The sequence below is a fragment of the Panthera onca genome, chromosome A1 (genome assembly GCF_046562875.1).
Source record: "Panthera onca isolate mPanOnc1 chromosome A1, mPanOnc1 haplotype 2, whole genome shotgun sequence".
In the NCBI taxonomy this organism is placed as follows: Eukaryota; Metazoa; Chordata; class Mammalia; order Carnivora; family Felidae; genus Panthera; species Panthera onca.
This window is the reverse complement of record NC_138339.1, coordinates 65,574,420-65,594,696: the sequence shown is the minus strand read 5'-3', so window position 1 is coordinate 65,594,696 and position 20,277 is coordinate 65,574,420. Positions and strand designations below refer to the sequence as shown.

Sequence of the window (20,277 nt, the reverse complement as noted above, 5' to 3'; positions counted from 1 at the left end):
GGTGACAGTCCCTAGCGGTGCAGACACACCCAGGTGAAGGGGTGGGCCTGAAGGGGGTCTGTTCTGGCCTTTGCCCCAATCCACAGACAGAGGAGCACTTTGGTGTTCTTCCCAGTCCTGAGTAACACCAGGCCCTGTGTCCTGGGCCGAGGAGCCAGTCCTGTCCACTACCTGCCACCTGCATCCCAAGGCAGGCCACCGTGCTGGGCACAGTCCGTCCGTGACCTAAAGTCCCCACAGGAGCCCCCTGGGGGAGGGATCACGTACCCCGCTTTACAGATGGCTGAGGCTCAGAGGGATCGCATGGCCAGAAAGAGGCAGAATAGGGTTTGGATCACTGGTTGTTTTGACGCTAAAGCCTGTCCATCGCTGCCTCTGGTTGAATTTGGCATCTCCTTCTGCCACAGTCAGAGGGACACAGCCCACCCGGGGTCCCACCTGCAGTTCATTATGGCACGCACCCCTAATTGGTTCTAATTGAACCAACTCGTCTATTGAACCAATGATGGCACTGCTGATTATTCGAGCCTACACCCTGCCAGCTTTCGTATAAAGGGTATGAACAGAGGGAACCAGGTTTTTTAGTACTTGTGTCATGCCAGGTGGTTTTTTATACCCACTCAAACTTCATCCTCACAAAGTCCTGCATGGTTAGTGTTCTCATCCCCACTTACAGATGAGAAAACTGAGAGCTAGAAGGAAGCCGCCCACCCAGAGTCACGGCGAATGAGTAGAAGAGCAAGGATTGGACCCCATTCCGAAGCCATGGGGCTTCCCGGGGCCTGGCGCAGGGACATGCCCATGTCATCAGCAGGTCCTTCAGCTCTGTCCTGAACCCCACCCCTTCAGAGAAGGACCCCAAGTCAGAAGCCCCAGGCACCCACTCATCCCCCATCTTGCCTTGGTTTCCTGCTTGTCCTTTTCCAGGTCCACAGAGTTGTCATCCAGGGAATTGAGGCTGTGGGGGAGATGGTGGGGCTCACATAGTTAGCAGCCCCAGTCCTCCCTGTCTGTGGCCAAGAACCACCATCGCCTCCATCATCACCACCACCGACCAGCCTGGCTGCGCGGGCCACTGCTCACCTCATGTGGTCTAGGTCACTGGAGGAGGATAGGGACTCGAAGTTCAGATCCTTTGTGGGGAGGTTCAGCATAGGGTTGGCCCTGGAGAGAAGGCCTGTTTAAGCAGTTGGGAGCCTCAGACACCGCACGGGGCCTCTTACCCACCCTTTGACCCCCGCTCACCGCTCAGTGGTATACATGTTAGTCCCAGGGATGGCAGAAGCTGAGGGCATCACCCCTGCTGCTGTCCTCCGGGCCTCTTTGGCAGCCTTCATAGCCCGAAGCTTTCGGTGGTAACTGTGGAGAACCAGGAGGAGGTGGCGGGCTACTCTCCCTGCACACCCACTGTGTGCCTAGTGCAGGCCCTGCGAGTGTGACTTCACAACAACCCCGGCAGGTGAGAGTGTTAGCTCTATGTACGGAGGGTACAAGTAGGAGCCAGAGATAGGATATGATTTGCCAAAGGCCACAGCTGGCCAGCGACAAGACCTGGAGTCAAATCCAGAGGTGGCTGCTGCCTCCAAATGTATTGGAAAGGGAAAAAGAAGCAGTATTTATAAATGGATAGTATGTGCCAGACATCCTGCAGGTTGCAAGATGCACACTGCTTCCTTGTGTGCTTTGAGGAATCTAGTGTTGTGCTCATTCTGCAGATGCGGAAACTGAGGCTTAGGGAGGGAGAGATGAGCTGTCCAAGTTGTCACGACAGGTCTCTGGGGATTAAATACAGATATACCAGATGCCTATACCCAAGCTCTTTCTACCCACCATATGTCTTAGATGGTGGGAAAGGTGGGGTTGAAGACGGAAGGGGTGATGGGAGCAATACCTCTTCCGGGTGCACACAAGGGCCACAGTCATGATCACGATGACCAGCAGCAAAGCCACTCCCAATCCTATGATGACACTGCTGAGCAGCTTTGGCAGGTCTGACTCCTGGCTCTCCTGGGAGCCCTGGAGAAGAAGCATGAGGGAGGTTGTGGGTTGACATTCCCCCTCCCAATGCCCCCATTACCTCCACCATGCTGACACTCACCAGCACCACCAGCCCCAGCTGCAGCAGCCGCGTCAGGGAGTCCTGGTCATTCCGGATCATCCTGGCCACAGAGCCCCACTCAGGCCCGAGGGACATTGGCATCCCCCAGGCTTCCTGCTCACCCTCCTGCCCACCCCAAGGGCAGCCCCACTCACACACTCAGCTCATCAAGTGTCAGGGCAGACCCATTCGAGAAGACAAAATAGGCATCGAGGTAGGAACGGCCCCGGGCCCTGGAATGGGGCAGGGATGAAAAGTAAACAACCCAGAACCACCCAGCAGGTCCCTCATACTGCTGCTTCTTGTCCTCCGACCACTGGGACTGTGGGCACTCACCGAGTCATGGATTCTATGTCCTGAATGCTCACAACGTAGACAGTAGTCCTGGTGGCCTGAATGAGGGCCCTGCAAAGGGGGAAGATGTCGCAGAGGCATGGGGTAGGGGCCCTAGTACAGCCTGTGGCCAGTGGAATTAGGAATTGTGTCAATTAGAAAGGGGCACCCTCTCTGAACAGCTTCATTGGCTAAGCAGGTAACACCTCTGCAAATCAGGCAAGGCAGCCCCTTCTTCTGGGGCTGGGTTTATGACTTAGCAAGCAGAATGCCCTTGTGCAGTGCACAGCCTTCACAACTGTACATGGCGGCCCTATTTAGGCCTCTCTCTACCCAGCCAACCCTAGGCTTCTAGGAGCATTGAGAAAGGAACTGCAGGTACAAGTATGGATCAAAGACAGAGACAAAATCAGGGGTAGGTCAGGGACAGAATCGACATACATTCCATCCAGGTCCTGTCAGGGATCAGACTCCCAGGCCCTGTTCTTCCCCACAGGCCCCTCTGGATGCCCCAGACCTACGCTGTAATCTCTTCCACGTTGGCGCCCACCTCCTCCTTGTTCATGGAGAACTGCAACCTTACACGGTAACTTTGGTCCACAGTGAAGAGCTACAGGAGGAAGGCATGGTGAAGATGAGGCACGAGGGACCTGGGAGCAGGCAGAGGGTACTAGAGGCAGGGCCAAACACTCACATTCAGGGTGATAATGGCTTCCTGAGCAGGACCCACAGAAGGTCTGTCCCGGGCCTGGACTGTCACTTGGTAGGTGCCTTGGAGGGTGGAATCGAGGTTGGTCACCAGCCTATTGGAGATGGAAGAGCACAGCTTGGTCTTGGGGCCCAACTGAAGTCCTCTGGAACCTACTTATGTACCTGCTAGGATGAGGAACTCACTGTCTTGAGGCCCTCCCTTGCGTCCCCCCCCCCCCCCCATCCAGGGGCTGCCCACAGTTACTCAATGTTGCCAATGAACACATTGGCCTCCAATGAGGTGGAGACCCGGAAGAAGCCCTGGAAAGGGGTCGTGGTCCCATCCTTGGCGATGAAATCCACTTGGAAGATGGAGAACAGGATGGCCCCGTTGTTCCCTGAGTCATCGTCTTTGGCCTGGGAGAAAGAGTGGATGGCACCTGGGAGCCAGGCTAGGCACCCTTCCACCCCCAGCAGGACTCAGCAGCTAAGATGGCCTGGGAGACTGGTCCCATTATCTCCATCAGCTTCTCCAGGCCACCTCAACTAAGCAAACATTTTAGGCAATGTTCTTGCTCTGCAAATCCAGGTTTGGACAAGTCCCTGCTTCTGGCCCCCTAACTCATCAAGTCACTGCCCAAAGCCCTTCCCATGTGGAAATCCTGCTTTGCTTCCCCTCACCCACTGCCACACACACACACACACACACACACACACAAGCACAAGGACACTCAAATTTCCTGAGAAGCTACTGTGTGCCAGGCACCTTCCCTTAGATCCCTCATTTCAGTATTTACTGACATTGGTACAAATTCCCCTAGTAGGCCATGAAAGAGGAGGTGAGGGCACAAACATTTTTATTCATTCTACCGCCTTTAGAGAAAAATATACCAACATACAGACCATGAGCCTACTGTTCAGAACGAAGCCAAAACTGGTGTTTATGTTTCAAAAAAGAGCTAATTTAAAGAAAATGGGTCAAAGTTATGGCCAGACTCATGACATTGGACTGCAACCGGCTGAAGATTTGAAGACTCTTTAAGGCTTGAAAGAACCTGGAGAGGGAGAATTACTATTCCCATTTTGTGAGAAGAAACCAGAGCTCTGAGAGAGACGTTGTGCTGCTGAAGGCCCAGCTCGAAGTAGGGAAGGTCAGGCCCAGCCATCTCCAACACCCATGCGCTTTCCACAGCCCAGGGACTGGCACAGGCATACCACTCATCTGTTAACCCCAAGACTACTGCCGGGAACTGCCAGCTTCTTGCCCAGGAAGGAAACTGAGCTCCAGAAAGGCAGGCAGCTCCCCGGGTCGGTAAGAGGCCCGAGCAGGCCTGGTCCCCAGGGCTGTGTGGGAGGTCTCAGCCTTCTGTGAGGCGTGGCCAGCACCCTCTAACAAACACACCCACATCCAACACCATAAAAACGCTGAAAGTATGTTTATAATTTTACTCTGAAAATTACTTATCTCCAAGGAGCTCATTTAATTTACAGTTGCTATGATTTCTCCGTATTGCTCAAGAATTCTGGTGTAGTGAAAGAAATCTGGCCTGCAAATGGTTTCTATGGTCATGAGAATTTTTAGAAAAACTAAATAACAATTAATGGAGTTGAATCATATCAATCAGGCGTGTGTTTGTTTCCATCCTGGGGTTTTCTCTTCATGTGTTGGAGCCAACAAATTTCCTGTCTAGTGTTAAAACATTTTAGGGACAGCTGAAAGGCCTGAAGGCCTTGGTCCTGTGTCTCCTGGGGCTAAAACGCGATGGACAAAGGCGGGAGCCAAGGACTTACCTGGACAGAAGCCACCTGCTGGTTGGGCACCACAAGTTCTGGGATGATAACTACAAACGTGGACAAGAAAGGGTCAGTGGAGTCGGGGCCCGTGCCCACTTGTCTGAGGTGCTGACCACAAGCCCAGCTCAGAACTCATTCCCCCAAACTTTCCCTCGACCTCTTTGTCACCAGAAACCCCCATTACAATGGCCTCTGAGCCGTTAGTTAGCAGCTCATCCACCTCCCAGTGTGCAGATAATGAGGAAACTGAGGCCCAGAGAGGGAGGGAGGGACTGGCCCAGGGTCACATGTGAGTTGGGGCAGACCTGGGATAAAAACTCAGATCCCCCCTCCTTTTGAAATCCTGGGAAAGAGGCAGGATTGGGGACCTTTCTTTCTTTCTAAGGGCCCACTTGGGGCCTGAGGAGGGTCTATGGGAGCTACCTAAAGGTAATTCTAGCAGAGTATGGAGGGAAAGGCTGGCTGCTTACCGAAAGTCTTATTGTCAGGCAGAAAATAGGGTTTATTATCATTCGTGTCCTCGATGGTGATGGCGAGGCTTCCTAGAGGAACAAGGTTGGCTCGTTCTGGTCTGTAGGCAAAGGCCTGACCCAGAAAGCCTGGGCCTCAGGCACGCTCCCAGCTGCCTCCCTCCATGCATCTCCCATTCTCAGCCCCCTCCCCTGCTTTTGACCTGAGGTGTCCACTCAGTCTCCTCTGGCCTTTGTGGCAGGGTGTATCCTCCCCATACTTCAGAGAGGGTAAGCAAGCTGTTCAAGGTCATCCAGCAAGAGCATCAGGCCAGGATTGAGCCCAGCCTGGATATGTCCCACCTGACCCCAACATTGTCTTGACACTTGCTAGCTGTGTAAGCTAGGTTATTGAACTGGCCGCTGTGTGCCTCAGTTTCCTCATCTATAAAATTAGATAGGGATCACCTACCCCACGGTTGTGTGGGAATAACATAAGGAAATGCTTATAAGGTGCTTGGCATAGCTCTTGGCTATAGCAAGTTCTCAAAATATGCTAGCTCTTAATGTGGTTATTATTGCTATCATAATCAAAGGCGGGATACGAGCACTCTGAAGCGTGTTCCTTCCTTTACACTGCCTCACAGAATAATAGCATTATTATTTTACACGCGTGTTTTCTTTTAATCTGTACAGCCAACCTACTACCCAAGTCCACTTGACAGATGGGTAAACTGAGGCTTAAGGAGGTGTCACAACTTTCCCAGTGACACAGCTGATAAGGGCTGGAGCCAGAATTCGAACCCTGACCTTGTAGGTCCCAGCCCATGGCTGCTATGCCGCAGCCTGCCAGGCCACCTCACCATTGTCGCTGTAGGCCTGGAAGCGGAGGTCCGTTGTGAGGTCACAGGCCCGCACGACTAGCGTGACCAGGTCACAGGTCTCGTAGTCAATGGCCTCACTCTGATTGATGAACACAGAGCCATTGGCCGACACAGAGAACCAGCCACGGCACAGGCTGCCCACGTTGACCCCGGCCTTGGTGCAGATGACGTTCACAAGCTGTATCTCCAGCTGGGCCATGGTATCCACATCGCGAGCAACCACCTCAGCCACCAGGCCACGCTGCGAGCCATTCTCAGCCACACGGACGCCCCGGAGTGAGGCTGAGTCCAGAGTGGGCGGTTCATCATTCACATCCTCCACAGCCACAAGGATTTCTGCTGTGGCCTCTCTCCCCTGGGGGTCTGGGTTCTCGGCACTCACTGTCAGATTGAAGAAGGGCTGTGTCTCGTAGTCCAGACTCACATCCGAGGGCAGCCAGAGGCGGCCCTCAGCCCACCCAGCCTCCAGCATCGAGCCTCGGAGCACGAAGTTGTTGGCACCACTCCCTGAAAGACTGAAGCTGATGCGGTTGTTGGCTTCCGTCTGATCCGCATCCCAGGCCTTCAGCACGCCCACCAGCTCTCCTGTGGGTGAGGACAGAGTTCACAGGGACCCCTGGCCCAGGCATCGGCGGCTTCGTCTGCTCTCACCTCCCTCAACTGCACCCTGGGGGGACCAGATGCCTCACTGGGCCCCAGCCCCAGTGCCTGGCCTGACCCAGGAAGGACTTACCTGGGTCCCTCTCCTTCACCGAGAAGGAATAGATGGACTGGTTGAAGACGGGCAGATTGTCATTGATGTCCTGTGGGCAGAGGTAGTTCTGAGCCCAGGGACCTCAGGAGTACCCACAGTTCGGCCTCCCCCGAGCCCATCTGAGAAATCAGTGCTTCCTCTGACCCAAGGCACAGAGGCTGTCAGTGTCTCCTCAGAGATCACCGTCTGCTTTGCAGATGAGAAAAGGGCCTTTGAGAGGACGGAACTAGCCCAGAGCGCACACCTGGGGCTCACAGACCGGTCGCGGGACCTCTGAAGTTAGTTCTATGATTTCAGGGAGCCCCACCTCCTTCTTGTTTCTCTGACCACAGCTCAGAGCCACCTTAGACCCTGCCTTCCAGAAGGGTGGTTGAGTACCCCCATCAGTGTCCCTGCTGGCCCAGCTCGACTCCCCATCTCTTGGATTTATTGTGTTGGCACCAATGCCACTGTTTTCTGTTCTCACCTTCCTTCTCTGGCCCTGGCCACTCACACCTACAAATGCTGCCACTGTTGTTACAGCACAGAGCTTCCTTCCCAAACACTGGTGTGTGTTGGGGGTGGGGGGTGCCCTTGGCTTTTCCAGCCCTTCCCCGGGGTGGCCCACAAGTATCTGCTTTTGCTTTCAGCTTTTTTAAAATAATGGTTCAACAGACATCTTTGAAAACAAAGCCGTGTCCCCCTTAACTAGATATATTTTCTGGGGGTGATTTCCCAGAATGGCATTGCTGGCTCAATGCACACGGCCAGCTGCCTCCGAAGTCGCAGGGGTCGCTAAGAGCACAGCTCTGAGTCAAATCCAGCTCCCCCTCGGCTTCACGCATGACTTTGACTTCTCTGGGCCTCAGTGTTTTCATTCTGCAAGATGGGTCGTAGTGCCCAGTCTAGGGGCTGTTATGAGGACTAGTTCATGGGTGTGAAAGGACCTACTTGCTCAGCTAATGCAATTCTGCTTGCTTCCTTCTTCGTGACCTACTTCACCCCAAGGACAGCTGAACAAGCTGGCAAGTCCTAATTTGGCTTCTGTTCCTCCATGTTCCCTGAGGTCTCACTCTGATCCTTGTAGGAAAGCAGTGCATCCCGACCCAGTGGGACACAGGGTTGCTCTGTGGGATGTTGCGGACTGTGCATCGCACAGCCCTAGGGGGCGCCAAACACATCACGGACATTGTAGAGGTGCACATTTGTTGCAACACTTTTCTGAAGGAAGGTGCCCTGTGGGCTGGTGGCGGCCTTAGAACCAGAGAGACTGGGTTCAAAACCCGATTCTGCGACCCTAGGCAAGCTACGCCACCTCTGTGCCTCAGTTTCTTGATCAGTAAAATGGTAATAACCATCCCTACCTTGCAGGTGTGACGGAAACCCCACAAATGCTGATTTTCATCCCTTCTGTTTACCCCGGAGCGGTGGTGAGGAGATAGGAGAGTTTCAGGTAGAACTTTGTGAATGATTATTAGAGCCAATACAGTGAGTAGTTCCTGCCTTATCTGTGGGAGAAACGTTCCAGGAGCCCCAGAGGATGCCTGAAAAGGCAGATGGTACCGAACCCTATATGTACTGTGTTATTTCCTATACGTATGTACCTATGATAGGGTTTAATATATAAATCAGGCACAGAAAGAGATGAACAATAGCTGATAATAAAATAGAACAATTATAACAATATACTGTGATAACTGATAATGCGAATGTGGTCTCTTTCTCTCTCTCAAAATAGCCTTTTGTCCTGTACTCATCCTTCTTCCTGTGAGGCTGTGAGATGATGAAATGCCCATGTGATGACATGAAGTGAGGTGGATGACATGGGCGTAGTGATGTAGCAGTGGGTAGCTACTGACCTCCTGATCATGTGTCAGAAGGATCATCTGCTTTGGGGACACTATTGACTGCGGGTCACTGGAACTGAGGAAAGTGGAACCGTGGATAAGGGGGGCCCGACTGTATTCACGGAGTACCTTCCTTGGGTCAGGCATTTTTCAAAGCCCTTTCCATTCGCTAACTCACTTTAGGTTGTTTTTATCACCATTTTACAGATAAGGAGCATGAAGGCACAGGGAGTTTGAGTGATTGCCTAAGGCCACACAACGGAGCCAGAATTCTAACCCAGGCGGCCTGGTTCCAGACCTCTCTTGCCCACCATACCGCAAAGGGCAGAAATGTGACTCAAGTTGGAGGGGTGGAGTGCTGGCCATACGCAATGAGCTCCCCAACACAGGGCCCACCCTGGCACCCCTCCTACGGCCGAGCCAGGCCTTACCTCCACATTGATGGTGATATTGACTTCAGTGCTGAGGACAGGCACACCACAGTCAGCCACAAGCACGGTCAGCACAATTCGGCCCCCCAGGGCAGGCTCAATGGCCTCTCGGTCCAGGGGCCCCTGGTTTCTGAGGATCCCTTTATCAGGGTCCACTGAGAAGTTGTGGCTGTAGGGGCCAGGCAGCAGGCTGAAATGCAGATGGCTGTTGTTGGTGTCTGGCTGGTCGTTGTCATGAGCCTGTGCGGATAACCAGCATTGGGCCATCAGCTCTCAGATGCTCCCCAGCCCCCCTTCTGCAGCCTGGCCTCCCCCTCCAGCACTGGCACGCAAGGGCAATAATTAGGCCTAAAGCCAGTGGGATGCTGGCCAATCTCTCAGCCTCAGTCTCCCATCAGAGGGTCAGATCAGCAGCTTGCAAGAGTTCTGAGGTCTTAAGCTCCTGATGTCAATCATTTGCCCCACAAATATTTCCTGCCTACCTACCGTGTGCCCAGCCCTGTTCTAGGCACCGGACAATCACAGAGCCATGACCAAGGCAATTCCCTCATGGAGCTGAAATTCTAGTGGAGAGGGGGCATGGGGGAGTATGTTATAGGTATTCAAAATTCAAAAATAGGGGTGCCTGGGTGGCTCCGTCGGTTAAACATCCGACTTTGGCTCAGGTCACGATCTCGCGGTTGGTGAGCTCAAACCCGCATTGGGCTCTGCGCTGCCAGCTCGAAGCCTGGGGGCTGCTTCCGACACTGCGTCTCCCTCTCTCTGCCCCTTCCCTACTTGCTCTCTGTCTCTGTCTCTGTCTCTCTCGCAAAAATAAATAAACATTAAAAAATGAAAAAAAGGGGCGCCTGGGTGGCTCAGTTGGTTGAGCGGCCGACTTTGGCTCAGGTCATGATCTCACGGTCCGTGAGTTCGAGCCCCGAGTCGGGCTCTGGGCTGATGGGTCAGAGCCTGGAGCCTGCTTCCGATTCTGTGTCTCCCTCTCTCTCTGACCCTCCCCCATTCATGCTCTGTCTCTCTGTCTCAAAAATAAATAAATGTTTAAAAAAAAAAAACAAAAAAAATAACAAAATTCAAAAACAAACGAGTATAAAATAAGCGTGAAGTCCAACCAGTTTCTGATTTTCCCACAATGACTACTTCAGTGCTGTTGTTTTTTTTTTTAACCCGTTGATTCTTCACCCAATTCGTGTGTGTCCGTGTGTGTGTGTTCCTGTCCCGCCAGGGTCCTGAACACATGTGCTTGGTTTGCCTTCGGGGTGGTCCAGCATGGAGAATGCAACAGGTTCTTTCAGTCCTTTGCATATGCCTTCCCCTCACCCCAATGCCTTCTACGCCTCTCTGCCTGACTCCAGGCCAGGTTGGTGATTGCCCGGGGCCTCTACGTCCCCTGTGCTGTCTTTCACACAGCACGGGTGACACCCTTGGGTGACTCTCTGGCACCCTCCCCTAACTGAGAGGCACCTGCAGAAATATGGTGGATTCATCTGAGAGGACCTGGGGCCCAGCAAAGGGGCTTTGAATCCAGGGCTGGGCTACTCTGACTTGGGAGCAAGTCTTCCTCCTTGCCCATCCCCCACCTTCAGCTCTTTCATCTCAGCTCCACTGGGACTTGGTTATTAAATGCCTCCTGTACAGGCAGCCAGAGATGTTTGCTCCAGAAGCCTGACCCTGTCTGTTCATCCCTCAGCACTTTGAATTTGGGCCAGTTAATTCACCAAGCGCTTCTCGGGGCTAACGCCGGGCACCGTGGTTACAGCAGCAGGTCTGAAATGCTCCTGCCCCAAGGAGCTCACAGAGCAGAGTGAGAAGTTATCAAGGAAAAAGAAGAAAAGGCTCAGGTTTCAGGGCAGAGAGGTCTGAGCTCTGGCTCCAGGGCTGCCACTTACTCGCTGTGCAAGCCCTCAAAAGTCACTGAACTTCTCTGAGCCTCAGTTTTCTCCTTCTGTGAAATGGGGATCATTACAGCATCTGCTTCACAAGTCAGTCGGGACACCAGAGGTGGGAATGTGCCCTGGAAACCACACAGCCCCAGAAATACGAGAGCATTCTGTGGCCACATGATTGTCATTCTGAGGACCTGGTTTCTCTCCCACTTCTTACAAGACCCCCTTTCGGATGACTCAGGGGAGATGCTTGTCTCTGATGTTTCTTTGGAGCCAATAGTGGGTTTTTATCTCATAGACTCTGTGAAGCTAGCCACTGATATTTCCTTTTTTGCATTGGCCATCAGGGAGCTCAGAACTGAATTTTCAGTCCACTCTTAGCAATTGTGTGGCTCTGGGTTCTAACTTTACCTTTGTGCCCATTAGCAATACCATTCTTATTTTCCCTTTTTCCTTATTTCCCCCATTTTTACCTTACTTTTAATCAAAATCACCTCAAGTCCCTTTTGGAATGAAACGGGGGGCTGAAATTTAAAAAAACTATATGTTTTTGAGGGCTTGCTCTATGCTAGGCTTTACACTGAGCCCTCTGAATGCATTATCTCATTATTCTCTAGTGGCCACAATTGTCCTCATTTTCCAAAGAGGAGATGGAGGCCCAGAGAGATAGATTAACTTTCTCAAGACCACAGAGGAGAGCCCAGATTCCATCTCAGGGCTGGCATGACTACAGAGCCAGGCTTGGTCCCTTGTCCCTGTTCCACCTGCCAGGTCCAGGCCGGCTCGCACCTGGATGGTCACAAAGACATTGCCCTCCTCCTCCTGGACAAAGACGTTGTAGGAGCCGGTGACCACAGGCGGGTTGTCATTGACATCCAGCAGGATGATATGCAGTGTGGTGGAGGTCGACAGTTTCCCGCCGTCTGTGGCCTGCAGCGTGAGGTAGTACACAGCCTCCTTCTCACGGTCCAATAGCTCGCTGTTCCTCACTGTCACTGTCCCTGAGTCTGGATCCACCTCAAAGACGTCTGCCCTGCACAGGGTGGCCAGAGTGAGCAAACAAAAATATAGGATGCCCACTTAAATTTGAATTTCAGATAAGCAATGAAAAATATTTCAGTATGTCCCAGGCAATATTTGCAATCTACTTATTCTAAACAAATTATTTGTCGTTAATCTGAAATTGGAATGTAACCTGGTATCCTATTTGTTACCGAACTACAATAGCCCCACTGTGAGGCAGAGAGGCGGGCCCGGGTCCCGCTCATCCACCTGCCCCCTGCCCATGCTGAGACCTTACCCGTTCCCCGGAAGCAGGCTGTAGGTGATGCGGCCCCCATCACCCGTGTCAGGGTCGAAGGCCTGTGAGCAGAGAGTTAGACAATGGGACACTGTTTGGAAATGATGTCACTCCCTGTCAGCTATGCAACTGATGGGGACAGGGCTGTCCTGCTTCTTGACACAAAGGGAGAACCCCTAACACACTGAGATTCACAAATAGACTCCCCACGCATATGTGTACACACTGGCTAGGACGTGATGACATCAGGTGATACAGAGACATGGCAGGGTCACGGTCCCCAGGTCTGCCCTTCTCCATGTCTCTCCTGGCCCAGCCCACTCAGGTCCCCATCACTCACATGGATGCTGTTGGTGACCACAGTGCCGTCTGGACTGTTCTCCGAGATACTGAGGTTGTACAAGCTGTGGGTGAATGTGGGTCTGTGGTCATTAACATCCCTAATGTGGATGGTCACCAGGGCAACAGAGGAGTTCCCACTGACTGAATCAGTGGCCACGACCTGAAGACAAGGGAAGAGCAGCAGCATTGGGACCAGAGCACCCGTGGACCGCACTCCCCGGCACCCCAGAGCACCCCTCACCTGCACCAGCATCACTGTCTGCCTCTCGTAGTCCACCAGTGCGGGAGCTCTCACAAGCACCTGCACATCCACTGAGCCCGCCGCCCGCTCGGGGGAGACACTGAAGGCTTCGGCATTGGGGCCCCTCGTGGACAGCAGGAAGGTGCCATTGCTGCCCTGTAGAGTTGGGCATATAGTATAACAGAGCCCCCACCTCCTACAATGCACCAACCTGTATCTTGCCTGTGATCCCTGCCCATAGGCTCCTGCCTGAGGAAGCCCAGACTTCTGAAGTCCCATAGGTGGGGCATTGGTGGGGGGCTCTCAAAACACTGAGGCAAGAGGGCCCTTGGGAAGCTGGGCTGTGCACTCCCTGCAAATGTGAGCTCATCGGAAGAAGACATCTCTAGGTGCCTGGACTCCTGGCTTGGGCTGGAGAGACAGAGCCTGGACACATTCCCCTCACTCCCAGGAGACGTTACTGAGTCTTGCTTACGAGCTCCCACTCAACATGCTCCACCACCCGTCCCAACACCAAATACCAGTAATGCCCAACATCACCCCATTACCCATAGCACCCTCCATCCCACACCCCCTCCGCTCTACTCAACACCAACCACTAACTCAACACATCTACCCACCCACCACCACCCAGTGCCATCCTCCCCTCCACATTTTGTATCAACTCAATATCACCCAATAGTACCAAATACCATCCATAGGTATTCATTGCTCAACACCACCCCGCTCAACTTCCACTTAAGAATACTCTCCAACTCAGCACTCATTCAGATCACTCTGTGCTCAGCACTGCCACATCCCCCAATATCCAATACTGCCCAACACCCCTCAACTTCACCAAGCACCCATCACCACCCCCTCCTCAACACCACTGAAAACTATACTCCATTCAACATTACCTAGTATCCAGTACTAACCTCCGCTCAACACTGCCTTTCTTTTCACCACCACCTAGCACTGCCCTGAACACATGACTACCCATCAGCGTAACGTAACCCAAGATTTCCAAGTATCGCCCAATAACTCCAATTTTCTACCACTGTTCATGATCAGCACCAGCAACACCCACCACTCACCTCCCCACCTTGCATCTTAGTACCGCGTTCTATGGGTCAGTCTCCACCTCCCTCCCCCAGTCATCTCCCAGCAGCACCCTCACCCAACCACCCCTTGTCTGGGTCCACCTGCCTTGTCTGGGTCGTACACGACCATGGTGAGGTCATCGATGGGGATGCGGGTGGAGGCATGCTCATCAACATAGCCAGTGAAGTTGACTTGGGTGTCTTGGGGGGTGAAGGTGCAGGCTGGGAGGCTGCAGTTGTAAAACTCGGGTTTGTGATCATTGACATCCGTCACCCTCAGCGTGACCCATATGCTCACCTTGGCATCTTGTCCGTAGATGTTTTGGTGTGTCTCGGTGGCCTGAGAGCAGAGCAGAGGCCAAAGGGCAGCACTCAGAGAACAAAGGCTCAGAGAGAAGGGAGATTTAAGGCCAGAAGCTGAGAGTTGGGGTGCAAAAGGGGGCAGTGGAGCCCTCACTCACCGTGACCTGCACCTTCACCTCCTCATCCTCCTCCAGCAGCTGCTCACGGTCCAGGGAACCATTGACCGTGATCACCCCATCTGGCCTGATGTCAAACAAGCCGGGCCTTGTGGAGTCTAGTGACAGGCAGTAGGAGCTGCTGCTTCCAGTGGCTCTGGCAGAGCCCCCATCCCTCCCCCAGCCTGGGAACACCCCCATTCTCACTGGAAATGCTGTAGATCATCTGGGAATTGATGCCTCTGTCACTATCCACAGCCTCCACCTTCAGCACTGGGGTTCCCTGCGCAGAGAACCACCTGGTTCGATGGCCCAGACCCTTTCCTTGCCTCTTGGGCCCACCCAGGCCCCTCCTTGTCCTCTAGCACACCTGGGGTGCATCCTCAGCCACAGAGGCTGAGTAAAACTCCCTGATAAATTGGGGGTCCAGGTCCGGCTGGTCGACCACAGAGATGGACAGGAAGACAGGCGAGGAGCACTGGGTGATGAAGCTGTTGTTGTATATGCCACCTGAGTCCTGTGGGGAGACAGGTCCCTGTGAGCCCAGGCCTCAGGTCACGGCACCCCTCCGTCTGTGCCCCCACTCACGCAGGCCTCCAGCTCCAGCTGATAGAAGGCACTTTTGTTGTTGTAGCTGAGGTTGCCATTGAGGATGATGGAGCCATTGGGCAAGATCCTGAAGAGGTGCTGGCTGTCTCCAGTGCTAGGGATGACCTAAGGCAGAGCACAGTCAGGCCAGGCTCCCCTCTGAGAGACCTGGGTTCAAATCCTGGCTCTGCTCTTGACCAGTTCTGCCACTCTTACCAGGTCACATAACCTCTCTGAGCCTCAGTTTTCGCCTCTGAGCGAAATGAGCTCAGATATTTCATCGGTGGGTTGAGAGAAGGGTCAAATGAAGTAAAGTATGTGCTAGGCACATCATGGGCACTCAGTTAACAGGAGCTATCACTGGCAAACTTGTCTTCAGGAGAACTGAACACCCCCTTGGACAAGACACTGAACATCTCCAGTCGGCCACCAGGCGGTGTGATATGAACTCAGCAAGGGCCCAGACAGTGCCCTGGGCAAGGAGGTGAGAAGGAGGGTCCTGTCCACAGCTTGGCCAAGTGAGGTCCAGCAGGGGCCAGCGAAAGGTTTGGGAGCTAGGGCTGGGCCACCACAAGGACACTGTCCTCAAGCCGACACTCAAGGTTCTTGCAGGTTGTGTGGGAGATGCTGCCCCCTGGTGGCTATGAGGGGCAGTGGGACCTATACTCCCAGGGACTTGCCAACGCTCACCGCCTGTATGGAGTACACCACGGCTCCTGCAGACTCCGAGTCCGGGTCCTTGGCCACCACAGAGAACACCAGGGAGCCGACTGGCAGGGTCTGTAATGAGGAACTCTAATCCATCCCCTCCATAACTGAGCACTCACTTCCCCTCCCTGAGCTTCAGTGTCCCCAACTGTACCACAGGGATAATGTATTCCAGAGCCTGAAACCCAGTGTTCCCCTTTCCCTCCCACCTGGGCTGGGCCTCTGGAGACAACTGGGGGGGGGGGGGAGGTCAGGAGGGGGGAAGGTTACCCCCTCTTCCTCTCCCCAACACCTCAGCTGGCTTCTGATTTGCAGAGCCCCTCAGGATAAGGATGAGCAATCATTCAGGAACCCAGGATGTGTCACCCCCCTGCTCAAACTTCCCATGGGCTCTCTGTAGCCTATAGCAGTATATTCCAGACAGCACCCTGCAAAGCTGGAAGGTTCTCTGGGGAGGCCTTTGCCAGCTGTGACCTGTCCACACCTTCACCATTTCCACAAAGTGGTCAAAGTGATTTTTGAAAATCATGAATCAGACCACATCACTCTTATGTTAAAAACTCTCCAATGTTTCCCCCATTCTGTCCAGACTAAGGTCCAGACTGCCTCTATGGCCCTCTGAGGTCAGGCCACTGCTCACCTGTCTGACCTCACCTCCTCCTCACCTTCTACCCTCCGCTCACACCCGCTTCCTGGCTATCCCTAGAACACCCCAAATTCATTCCCAGCTCAAAGCCTTAGAATCTGCTGTCCCACTGACTGGACCATCCTTTTCCTGGAGCATCCCATGGCTGGCTCCTTCTTGCCAGGTAGGTCTCTGCTCAGATGTCACCTACTCAGAAAAACGTTTCCTGGCCACTCAACCTAAACCAGCCCCCTTCCTGGTCACTTTCCTCCATTTTGTCCTGTTTCAGGCTCTTCATAGAACTTAACACTGTCTAAAATAATCCTGCTTATTTAATGTTTCATTGATTATTATCAGTACTCTTCATTAGAATGTGAGCTACTGAGGGTGGTGACCAAGTCTGTCTTATTTACCAAATATTCTCAGCACCAAGGACACTGCCTGGTACATAGTAGGTGCTCCGTCACAGTCAAATGGCTGCCTGGATTTCACTGGTCTTGTGTCTGGCCTAGTATGGGGTCCTACATCTTATCATCTTCAAAGCCACAGGGTAATGAAGATCCAGGAGTGATGTTGTATTTGCTGCTCAGGGACCATTGGGGAACCTCCTCCCACACAGGCAGTTCAAGTGGGGCTGTCCTCCCTTGCTAGAAGGGAGGGCTCATGTACAAACCTAGCCAATCAGAGCATTCCATACCTCTAGGTTCATGGGCACACGACCCAAAATGAGCCAATGAGAGTCAGCTCTGGAGTTTTGGCCAGGACTATGGAGAAAGAGGCACTCTATGTTCAAGTTGCAAAGCCTAGAGTTTCAGAGAACACTTTCATCACCACAAGAGAGAATGGCCCCCTTGCCCAAAGATGGGGACAACAAGAGAAACAGAGCTGAGACATGGAAAGAAATCTCTTCTTGATCACATGGTTTGAGTACCTGAATCCAGCCATGCCTAAAGTTAGTGTACCTCTGAATTTTTCAGATACATGAGAAAACCAATTCCTTTAAAAAAAATTGCTTTCATAACTGAAATCATTCTAATCCAGTCTGACTGATTAACATGTTGCTGTAACTATTGTTCATGGGGTTACATTCCCCTGGATTTGGTTCCTGCAGCTGCCCCTTCTAAGAGGTGCTTTTCCCTGATCTGGACCCCCTGCTGGCTGTCTCTTGTTCTTTGCACTCTAAGAACTTCTGGGATGCCCGCATCACACACACACACACACACACACCCATTAAGGCAGATGTTACCTCATTGATTTTGGTGGAGAAGCCAGTATTCTGGAAAACGGGAGCATTGTCATTTCTGTCCTCCACGATCACATGCATTTCCTTCTGCACCTGCAGGTAGGAAAGCCCAGGTGAGCCTGGAAAATGTGAGCGCTTGAGAAGACAAAGGGAGCAATGTCTGGGTTGGGAGTGCAAGTTGACTTCACTTCTCAGGCAATTAGGCAATATGTGGGATAATCTTGTATTTGATACAACTTCAAACACCAGAAAAGTTGCAAGTATAGTACAGAAAACTCCCAATACTCTTCATCTAGATTTACCCATTGTTTGATTTCTTACTCTCCATGTGTTTACAGAACTATTTCAGAGTAAGTTGCAGACATAATTAGGTCATTTCTAAAACATCTAAAATGTGCCTGTCCTATTATAGGAATGGTCATTTTCGCTTGTTTGCCATAATTTGAAGCTGTGAACAAACCTAGGTGTCTATCAGAGGAGACCAGCTAACACAGTATGGTACGTCCCCACGCTGGAAAATACTACAAGAAACAGGTAGCTCGTGAGCAGACATGGGCAGAGCTCCAGAGCCAATTGTTGAGTGGACAGCACAGTTCAAGATAATAAATACAGTAAGATCCCACTTGGGTTTCAGAAAATGCACAAAAACGACAATCTTTCTTCCGTGGATGTATGTATATATCTACATACATACATACATGTGTGTGTGTGTGTGTGTGTGCGCGTGTAAATGCATAGTGAGGGGTGTAAAAGAGCAGTGACCGTGGACGCTTCTGCTGGGGTGGCTAGGGAAGTGTCATCCCAGGGACTTGAGCTTTAGTTGCAACTTTCGAGATGTTTACGAAGAGAATATGTTCATGAATATCCAAGTCATTAAAATGATTTTTTTTAATGGACAGAGTTTGGGGAATATGTTATGAAGACAAAATCCTCCACTTTCACAGACATAAGGCACAGTGGTATAAGTGTGTTATTTAGAAACATGAGCACAGGGGCGCCTGGGTGGCTCAGTCGGTTAAGCGTCCGACTTCGGCTCAGGTCACGATCTCACGGTCCGTGAGTTCGAGCCCCGCGTCGGGCTCTGTGCTGACAGCTCAGAGCCTGGAGCCTGTTTCGGATTCTGTGTCTCCCTCTCTCTGACCCTCCCCTGCTCATGCTTTGTCTCTCTCTGTCTCAGAAATAAATAAACGTTAAAAAAAAAATTAAAAAAAAAAAAAGAAACATGAGCACAGATACCAGCTTGTTCAGCCAAGGGAGTTGAAAGCAATTGGCTCAAAAGAGCTAAGGTAGGGAGGTATTTAGCACCTGTCTTTTATTAACATTTATATTAATATAAATTAATATAATTCATGTTATACTTATAAACAGCATATTTATATAATTAAAGTAAATTAATAATAATATTAAAATCTTGGTAATATTGCGTGACCCAAAATGGGCAAGTATAATTTGGATGAAAATAAACATCAAATTCAGTTTTTGTTAACTAGGGCCCTCTCTGCTTGCTTGAGGTAGGGGACAGTCAGTCAAGAGTGGCCTTTGGTCCTCCGCTCTCTGATCCCAGGACCACCCTGCCCTCCCTTCCCCCCTTCCAACTCACTGGGTTGTTGTGACCGTCGCTCACGGAGATAGTGATGGCGAACAGGTAGAGCGTCTGCAGCGGGCAGAGAGGAGAGGCCCCGAGGTGGACTCCTGCTCAGGGTGGGAGCACAGACAGGGCCCCCACCTCCCCGCCCCCCTCACGGGGCCCTCCCAGGCTGCGGCCCTTTACCTCGTAGTCCAGAGGGCTGGCCAGCTTCACTTCCCCAGTGGCTGGGGTGACAGTGAAGAAGTAGGCAAATTGGCCACTAATCCCATAGGTCAGAGGGTCCTGGTCACGGTCCTGAGCTACCAACCAGAAGGCCTCGGCACCTGAAGGTGGGACAGAGAATGCCCACAGTCCATGGTCACCTCTTCCGGCGCTGGCCCAGCTGAGCTGGGCTAGGGGCCCTGTGTTCTCTGGGACCTCCCGGCCACCAGGGCTCTGCCCGCTGTGGTCATAAATGTCAGGTTTGGCTGTCGCTCCTCAGCACCCACTCCGTGGCCTTTTGATAACATCATGCTGATTTCCTCTACGGTGAGACCCCATCTGCACTGGACACGGCAGGGTGGGCTGTTATCCAAGCATCTCCCTTCCCCCTGGCCCTGGGATTGCCTCCCTGGAATTGGTTGAGAAGAGACCAGAGATGACTGGAATGGAAGTATCTAGCTGCAGCCGCTGGGTGCATCCTAGACGAGGACCGCTGGAGTCCCTCTAGAGGTGCCTGGGCCTCCTCTAAGCCTTTCCTTCACCCGGAGACTGTGCCCCCAGAGCCTGCCAGAAACACCATCTGCGCAAATGAGCGTCTACTTGCTGGCCTCCCAGGAGCCCGGCTCTTTCGTTGAGCCTCCGGAGGGCATGTCCCTGGGCAGAGCAGAGGCTCAGAGATAGCGGGGGACTTGAAAATCCCAAGGCCTTCAACTCTCCAGTCTAAAAGAAACTTTTTACAGATTCATCAAACCCTGC

At 52.4% G+C, this 20,277-nt stretch overlaps 1 protein-coding gene across 2 annotated transcripts in view; it reads right to left on the bottom strand.

Annotated features, from left to right (window-relative positions):
• The window catches only part of CDHR2 (cadherin related family member 2), a 34,765-nt gene that overhangs the window by 296 nt on the left and 14,192 nt on the right, over positions 1 to 20,277 (bottom strand). For both annotated transcript variants that reach the window (XM_060635104.3, XM_078447102.2), the window contains 28 exons: positions 19,504 to 19,643; positions 19,333 to 19,386; positions 17,736 to 17,825; positions 15,847 to 15,936; positions 15,157 to 15,282; positions 14,939 to 15,085; positions 14,776 to 14,851; positions 14,572 to 14,687; positions 14,217 to 14,450; positions 13,029 to 13,184; positions 12,786 to 12,947; positions 12,446 to 12,507; positions 11,935 to 12,178; positions 9,260 to 9,499; positions 6,982 to 7,051; positions 6,228 to 6,833; positions 5,386 to 5,457; positions 4,913 to 4,962; positions 3,387 to 3,538; positions 3,126 to 3,234; positions 2,953 to 3,041; positions 2,435 to 2,503; positions 2,254 to 2,331; positions 2,099 to 2,159; positions 1,892 to 2,016; positions 1,246 to 1,359; positions 1,084 to 1,164; positions 268 to 958 (listed from right to left, as the gene is read on the bottom strand). In XM_060635104.3, coding sequence (XP_060491087.1) covers positions 820 to 958; positions 1,084 to 1,164; positions 1,246 to 1,359; positions 1,892 to 2,016; positions 2,099 to 2,159; positions 2,254 to 2,331; positions 2,435 to 2,503; positions 2,953 to 3,041; positions 3,126 to 3,234; positions 3,387 to 3,538; positions 4,913 to 4,962; positions 5,386 to 5,457; positions 6,228 to 6,833; positions 6,982 to 7,051; positions 9,260 to 9,499; positions 11,935 to 12,178; positions 12,446 to 12,507; positions 12,786 to 12,947; positions 13,029 to 13,184; positions 14,217 to 14,450; positions 14,572 to 14,687; positions 14,776 to 14,851; positions 14,939 to 15,085; positions 15,157 to 15,282; positions 15,847 to 15,936; positions 17,736 to 17,825; positions 19,333 to 19,386; positions 19,504 to 19,643 — 3,752 coding nt within the window. In that variant the 3' untranslated portion in view covers positions 268 to 819. The remainder of the gene's footprint in view (positions 1 to 267; positions 959 to 1,083; positions 1,165 to 1,245; positions 1,360 to 1,891; positions 2,017 to 2,098; positions 2,160 to 2,253; positions 2,332 to 2,434; positions 2,504 to 2,952; positions 3,042 to 3,125; positions 3,235 to 3,386; positions 3,539 to 4,912; positions 4,963 to 5,385; positions 5,458 to 6,227; positions 6,834 to 6,981; positions 7,052 to 9,259; positions 9,500 to 11,934; positions 12,179 to 12,445; positions 12,508 to 12,785; positions 12,948 to 13,028; positions 13,185 to 14,216; positions 14,451 to 14,571; positions 14,688 to 14,775; positions 14,852 to 14,938; positions 15,086 to 15,156; positions 15,283 to 15,846; positions 15,937 to 17,735; positions 17,826 to 19,332; positions 19,387 to 19,503; positions 19,644 to 20,277) is intronic.